This window comes from Limulus polyphemus, unplaced genomic scaffold (genome assembly GCF_000517525.1).
Source record: "Limulus polyphemus unplaced genomic scaffold, Limulus_polyphemus-2.1.2 Scaffold35, whole genome shotgun sequence".
Classification (NCBI taxonomy): domain Eukaryota; kingdom Metazoa; phylum Arthropoda; class Merostomata; order Xiphosura; family Limulidae; genus Limulus; species Limulus polyphemus.
Window position 1 is genome coordinate 1129448 of NW_013665645.1, and position 8497 is coordinate 1137944.

General features: G+C 32.4%; 1 protein-coding gene across 1 annotated transcript in view; it reads left to right on the plus strand.

The window, feature by feature from the left end:
* The window catches only part of LOC106460760 (protein polybromo-1-like), a 171348-nt gene that overhangs the window by 30035 nt on the left and 132816 nt on the right, over positions 1–8497 (plus strand). The window contains 2 exon segments of the mRNA XM_022387753.1: positions 1592–1759; positions 7268–7359. Coding sequence (XP_022243461.1) covers positions 1592–1759; positions 7268–7359 — 260 coding nt within the window.

Here is an 8497-nt window from a genome sequence, read left to right on the forward strand (position 1 = left end):
TTATTTAATTAAATAAAAATTATTAAGTGCATTACTATCATTAGTATTAGAAATTAGGGTTAACTCCCTTTGACAATCAATAGCAAGAAAAGAGAAGATTGGTTAACTATTTTATTTCATGTTTATTCTTTATGTATAAAGTATAAAAGTAACTAAAAATCTAAAAATAGGGATCCTTTTAGATTAGTTAAGATTTGATTAGGTGAAATAAATAATAATATTATGATAAAAATGTTTCATGAGGCACATACAAACAGCTCATAGTAGTTCGTGTGTAATGTAATTTGATAGAGTAACTTGAGCTGCATGTTTCCTTAGTGATTTACAACTTATAATGGTGTGGATAGTAGTTAGACGTGTTTCAAAGGGCAATAAAACAAAAAATTTAATTATAAATAGATGTATACTGGTACAAACTTAGAGCTACTTAGGATAAAGGAAAATAGTTTCATATTACAATTTGAAGTCATTCTAGAAAGAAAAAAGGGTAATTTTTTTGTGATTACAAGGTTGGTCGAATTGACCCATTCTGTTTTAAGATAGGGTAGAGAAAATAACAGATAAACTATAAAGTTTTACCGGAAAAAAACGTTTGAAATGCATTTAGGAAGTTTTTAGGGATTACACAAAGGAAATTTGAGATTTTTGAGATGACGAAAAGTATTTTTTCATTTTAACACAAAAATTTCTCTGCACACAGACTATTCAAATCAAACACTCAATGTATTCTTAGACAAATCTTTATTTTATTTCATTAAGAATTATTCACTCAAAAATATTATTTTTTCTATGTGGAAGACATAATATTAACTGAAAGACTGCCAAATTTTGTGAAGATTTACACACTATGTTGAAAGTTAGAAGTATTAAATCTATAAAGAGGTCACGTGGTCAGTCAAATTGACTGAGCCTGTGTTGAGAGAGTTAATTACAGGAAGTACTTTTAATTTCATCACTTGAACATACGAGAGAGTAAGAAATTTTGCTTATTGTGCCCAGCAATCTGTATTTCAAATCAGGTTAGTAATTATATTTTACTTAATTAGGTACGTGTCTAGGTGAAGGTTACAATTTTAGTTTACATTTACATGTTATTGTGAGACATTGGGAATTCATATTTCTTTCTAATTTTAAATATTTTGTTTACTGTTTGGAAGCACAGAATAAAATGGATACTGTTATACATACCCATGCCATTCTATTTCTGTTATTTTATTTGTTCATTATGTATGCGTCATGCTAGTTTTCAGACTGGTTATTTGACTGAAATGTGTGTATTCACACTCACACGTACATACATGCATATATTGTTTGTTCTTAATTACAATAACGGGGTATCATTGTGAACATTTATGTTAATTTTAACATTATCCAATCTATCTGCTAGAAATTAAACAAGTTTTTTTTAACTAGTTTGCACTGTGTGAATGTAATATTTCTAAAAACAGTAATTGTCTATCAATTTCTTATTGTTTTAATAAAAAGGTAAACAATTTTTTGGAGAAACTTATTGGCACTTTGACCTAAGATGTTTAAATATAACACTGCAAAAATGTTTCATGTTTTAAATAGCAATTATTATGGCTTTTAGCGCTACCCTGAGTACTACAGAGTAATCAAAGAACCAGTTGACTTGAAGACAATAGCAACCAGAATACAAAATAACAGTTACCCTACACTCACAGATTTAGAGAGTGACCTACTTCTTATGGTTAAAAATGCTAAACTATTCAATGAACCAGGCTCACAGATTTATAGGGTAAGTTTCTAACTATATAGTTTATATTTAAAATTGTTAAAAACCTTATTTAAATCAATACAAGGTATATGTTTAGCAGTTTCCTGGTAAATATATTTTAAGACTTTTTTTTTTAAGTTCTAACAACATACAATTTCATATGTTCAGTAAAAATATGTATTTGGAAATATAATTTCTCAAGTTAAAAAAAAAAGAATAACTCTATATCTTATTTTTTATTAATCAGCCTAGCTGCTTCATAATTTTTTTACAATAATATATGATAAACAATGAAATCCATAATATGAATAACAATTCACAAACTTTGATCTAATTGCTGTTACTATTTTATGACAGTTTACTCGGTGAATAAACTTTTTGTTTTAATTTTTAAGCAATTCTATGTAATAGAAGTTTGTTTTATTCCAATATTGTAGTGCAGTGATTACATAGTTCAACTAAACTATAAGAACTATAATAATAATACATACATCAGATTTAAGTATCAGTCTCTATAATGGTAGAAAAGTATAACTGTGTATATGGAATAGATAATTTATAATATATTAAACTTTAAGGTTTCAAACATTCATTGAAAAGATTCATGAACATTTGAGATACAACTGGTACAGTTTGAATATATTTTTTATTACTACTAAATACATTAGTGCTGGGTGATTACTGGTATTTGCTGATAAATTAATCAAATTGCTCATCAATCAATCACATTCTATTAATTGATTAGAATGTCTCCCCTCCTCCATCCACCACACTTTCTGTACAAGCAAAAGAAAAAATGAAAGATGTGCTAGCTTCATAACTTTCAGCCACTGTATTATACTCACATGGTATTAATCTTCCTGCTTTTATTCATATTGTTTTTTTGTTTTTTCAATAATTTTCTAATAACCATTTATTTTATACGATAAACCTGTTATGAAGATGACCATTTGCACATCTTCAAAAAAACTTATTTTTGTTTGAAAAAGTGCTTTTGCCACAAATACTTTTTTAGACATAATCTGGAAATGTTTTACATGACCAAAGAATCACTAATGTTGACTAAATACCACCGTACTTTTGCCAGTATGTTTGTTTTAAAAATATGCAATAATCTGCACTTATTTCTGTTTATCAAATAATTTGATAATTAAACAATAAAACATGTTATTTATTTCTTTAAAACATTTATTGGAAGGGTCCAGACCCCCTCCCTGAGATTCACATTTGCTTATAGAATATAGTTATGCAATTATAAATTAGAAGCATAACATAATGCAAAAAAAGTTACAATTTATTTAACACTTTAGCAGCCAGAGAAGCAAAAGTTCAAAATCATTGGCAGTGACAGATAGTCTTAGTAGCAGTAACAATGGCAGGGTGAGGAAGTTCAGTTGCAAGAGGAATTGAACCTCAAAGACACAAATGAGGTATCTCTTTCTATACACACACAGTATGTAGCTTTGTGCTTAACAAAAAAACAAACATATTGGCAATATTTTGATTACTTGGATAGTTGGAATAATCAAAAACAATAATAATTAGTTGACAGTCAATTTTATATTAATTCTGATTAATAAGTTATTGGAAAATTAAAAATATTAATAACCAGAAACACTAATTTTAATTAGTTGATTAATTTCATGAAAATCAATTTAATCGGAATTTTTATTAATCATATAGTTTACCTGACACTAATTGATATAATTGCTATTATAGGTAATTGATTAAATTGCCTAATTCTCATACATATGCAGAAACTTTTAGATCTTGACAAACCACCAAAAATATAAAGACATTCTAATATGTAAACTTGTCTCTATATGTATATGGAGCTATAACTGTATGCATATTGAGCTGTAACTATTGGATTAAGATTTTCTCCTGTTTCTTGTATGCTGTTTTTGAAATAAAGCTCATTACAAATAGTATTACATACTTTTGCACATTCTCAGAAAATAGTATGTTCAAATCCCACAATTTAAAGCTGTATTACACCATTCAAATTGCTACTATGTACAGTCCACTTGTCATTATTCTTGTTTCACATAGGTATAGGTACTCTTAACATTTTAAACATTTCTAGATACATAATTAGTAACTAGAACTTTGTATTTAAACACTACCAACTAATTTTTTCCCCCAAACTTTACTTCCTCACATACCATTTCTTCAAAAATACTTGTGTTTGTATTTTTAAACAATTATCTTTAACTATGACTTCAGCATATGTTCTAGAGTTTTCCAACTCATTCCTTGCTCTGTTTCTAGTTTATCAAGGAAGTTGGTGCTAATTTATCATAGATATATATGTACTTGTAATCATAAGAGTAGGATTCCATTTCCATATACATTAGTCTGGGTTCTCAAAATGATTTTTGAGTTTTCTAATTTTTTTGTGTGAAAGGTGTTTATCCTTAAGAATGTCTTTGAATAGTCATAAATAGATACTGATTCATGCTTGCTTCTGGTAAGATTCTTCTTTTAATGTATTGATTCTTACAAAGGTAAGTAAGGGTGTGATACTTAAAAAAATTCTATTATTATACTACATTTTCAAAAGAAGTACTTCTGTAGCATTTCACCTTTAGTCTTTCCTTTCATCTAGTTTATGATCTCATACAGACATTTTGGTTCAAAAGATAAGGAAAGCACCATTCTGAACATATGCAGATAATATGATACAGCTGTAGTTATAGCGGTAATCTTGTTTGTAAATTAAGATTATTGTGAATGAAAATATAAAGAGTCTTTGATGTGGCAAAAGTAAGATATAGTACAACAAATATATTAGGAGATATCTTTGAAACTGTTTTTTAGTTTTATCTACATTTTCTTATCTTCTGCCAGTAATAACTTTTACATAAGGATATTCCAATGCAATATCTTATCTCTTCTCACAAAATAGCTTTTCTCAATTAGTACTGCCCTCTGTCGGTGCAAATTTTCAAGGCTTCCTACTAGCCTTTCACCTCCCACTTCTGTATATCCACATGTAAATGATTATGGTGCAGCTCTCCACCAAAGGGAGTGTGACACAACCTCTATCGTAATCAGTGCCCTTTCCACATTTGCACTCGTTAATCACTTCTTGATTGACAGTAGTAATGTACAGACATGCTTGTTTTTGCTCGCAAAATTTTTGACGTTTTCCTCTATACTACAGACTTAGTTCTTTCTTTACTGTGTTTTTGTTATTTCTTTATTTATAGGGGCCTTTTTGCTAGTGCATTGTCAATCTCACTCTGTGGCGAGTGGTGCCTGACCAGGTATACTTTTTTTTTTTAAATCTGCACTGTCTATCCTGTGACCATGCTTGATGTCAATTATGTTGTAGCTCTTCCTACTATGGACCTGATGTACAATTTCATATGCTGCCTGATGTTGGTTGTGTGTCTTCTTTAAATTGTCATCTATGTCAAAATAATTATGTTGCAGGATTAGGTTATGCACAGCATAGAGATGGGGTGTTTAGTAGGACCACTAGTAGTTCTCTGTAGCGGTATTTTGCTTCATAAATATGTTTGTCCCAGACCATACACTGATGGACAATCATCAGTAAAGCAGATGGGAGTTGCTGCCCATCTCTGATGCTCCATGGTGTTGACACTCTTCCTGCCACAGACCTGATGTACAATTCCAGATGTTGGTTGATTGACTCTATAGATGTGATAGCTCTGCTTTTCAAAATAGGGTATCGTGGTCACCCATTGCACTATTTCTGGTGGTGCAGTCCTACGGTCTCTCCAAAGTATTTTTCCCTCCTTTCTTCTAGTTCTTGCTACTTACCAGTTCCTAGCCACTGGGGTGGTGGACCATGGAAGCCTGTCCTTCTGGGGGATGCATCATACCACTCAGCTAAGACTAGGCTAGTGGCATTCTTCAAATGTCAATGGCATATAGCACTTCCTATAATGGACCTGATGTACAATACAAGATACTGCCAGATTTATATATATATATATATATATCTGAAAGATTGCTTTTTCCCACCATGGCATTCCTCCTACCTACCATCCTCCAAATGTGGTTCCCAGGGGGTCAGGTGTTGGTTGGAGATGGTCCAGCTAAATAAGTCCTTACATGTGTGCTAGCCAGTATCCCTCCTCCTACTGTGGACTGGATGAAAAATGCCTAATGCTGCTAGGTTTTGGACTGGAGATGCACCCCAGGTTTGCGATCCCTTTTTCTTACATCTGCTGGGTATTGTCATGTATTCCCACTTGTGTACAACCAGGTATCCTGTTTTGAATTTTAAAACAGTTTGCAAACTTAAAGATAACTTATTTTTTCAACACTCATTTCAGTTGGGTCTAACCTTCTCTTCTTTGATGGAGCTTTCAGTTCTCCGTGCCCTTACTGCTCCTTCTATAATCGCTCACAAGGTTCTATTGCTTTTGGGGATGTAGTCTTCTATGGAAACCCATATCCCCTTGGGTTGGGCTGGAAGAACCACACCCAATACTGCTAGGTTTTGGACTAGAGATGTCATCCCACCGGGGCTTTCTTCCTTCCTACCAGCTATTCGGTTCATGGTGGATCAGGGTTGGTTGAGCTGGGCTGGAAATGCATGCAAGTGGAGACAAATTTAGGAACAGAAGCTTGTCTTCCCTACAAATTTCAATTTCAAGGTGAAGAGTTAGGTGATTCTCTGCCTACTGTGGAACAGTTGTACAATTCCAGATACTGCCAGATGTTGGATGAGGTCGAACTACCACTACGATCTGTTGCACCTTAGCCACTCAACACCCAGGGGTCCCATTAATCAGTAATACTTATCATGGGATTTCTTCGTGTTTTTCTGCCTTTTATGTTTGCAACACAGTCATAAAAGAGTGAAGAGTATACCTAGATCAGATGTGGTGTGGTCTCCTACTGAGCTGCGATATTTTCTTTTTTTGTTTCCACACTTCATGGTCTCTCTTTGGGCATTTCCTTAAGAAGGATCATTTTTTAACCAGCCCTCCACCAGTTCAATGTGGGATTCTAGCTATTTTGTGAGAAGAAGTAAGATATTGTGTTGTAAGTTCATATTTTTCTAAACTGAAAATATATTTCCAATAGATACTTACCACCCCTCATATTTCCTACCCAGCCTCCCCACTTCTAGTGATATGTGGTGTAGGACTTCTGACTAACCGAGAAATAATTAATGAGTGCAAATATGGAGAAGGCGCTGGTTATGCTAGGGGTTGGTAGAGAGTTGCTGCATAATCATTTACATCTGAATATGCAGAAGCAGGAGGTGGAAGGCTAGTAGTGAGCCTTGAAAATTTGCACCAATAGAGGGCAGTACTAATCAAGAAAAGCAATTTTGTAAGAGGTGGTAAGTATCTATCGGAAATACATTTTCAGTTTAGGCAAATGGGAATATTCACTTTTGTTTCAAAATATTCTGTGGTAGAGGTACTTTGTCATAACTTTATTGATTAAGGTTTCTGTAATAAAGTGCTTATTTATTTCATATCAAGTTTAGTATGGGTTTTATTTTCTAACTGTGGGTTTGACCAAGATTTTTTTGTTTTCCAGGATGCAGCTAACTTGCGAAAAATTATAGTCAACAAAAAGCTTGAAATCGAACAAAGAAAAGTCACCCCTGCAAAGTCAAGTGAACGTATTAGGTTAGTCTTCCCCACATATCATGAAAATAGTAATCTATTGTCAGAGTTACATAAAAGCCCGGGTACATTTGAGTGATATAAAGTTTTCTCTCTCTCTCAAAAAAGCCATAAACTACTTTGCAAGCTCATCACTACTGACAAAAAAAAGAACAGTATTCCATGACATCATATGCACATAACCCCAGTATATAAATACAGGCAGTGCTTGCCCATCTTATTAACCACTTCACCAAAAACTAATGTTAGGCTAATAGGGCAAAAGTAAAGTCAGTATCATAAAATTTTTGGCTAAAGTAAACTCTATAACTCTGTATTGATCGTGCCTATATACAGGCAATGGTAAACATATTTGATGAAAGTCAAATGAATAACTTCATTGCACTGTCAAAAACAAGACTTACACCTTCAGCAACCTAAGTTGATAGTTCTTAGAGTGCCTGGACAAATTCTTCTATAAAGCATTCAAGGATTTCTGTCTGGCCAGTGGCTGTGTAACTGTCATCCTCCAATCATTTCAATTAGGTTATTAATGACCATCTTGTGCATGTCACATAAATGTTGAATAAAAACCCAAATATAGTTTGAATTGCCTGCTCTAACCCTTTAGAGATGGGTCACAGATGAAAAGCCATGTCATCTCGCTTGTTGACTCGCATTCAAAATTTTATTGAACTACTATATTATGAATTTATGTTAATAAGTGTGGTATCAAACTGTAGATTATAATCCAAATTTTATAACTATACATTACTCAATTTGTTAATTTAAAAATAAATATTAAAAAAAATACAGATAAACATTGATTTTGTGTAACACGTGGTATGTGGAATTCAGCACTGGTTCAGATTACATGTTTGTGAAGTCAAAATACTAAGTCTATAGTTTCATATGAATTACACTAGAAACTCATTACAGATATTGACAAGCTAGAATATAAAATAAGAAGGTCATATCTTTTCCATTTGCTAAGATATTGCTCACATAATAAATCAAACACAGTGGCACCTCACTCACATCTTTCTATTTTTGGAAATGCTCCCTTATATACACTTAAAGATAGCTTTTATATGCAGAAACATCTGTTAGCAGAGTTCTTGCACAGATCTTAAAATATAACGTTGATAAACGGAAACATCGG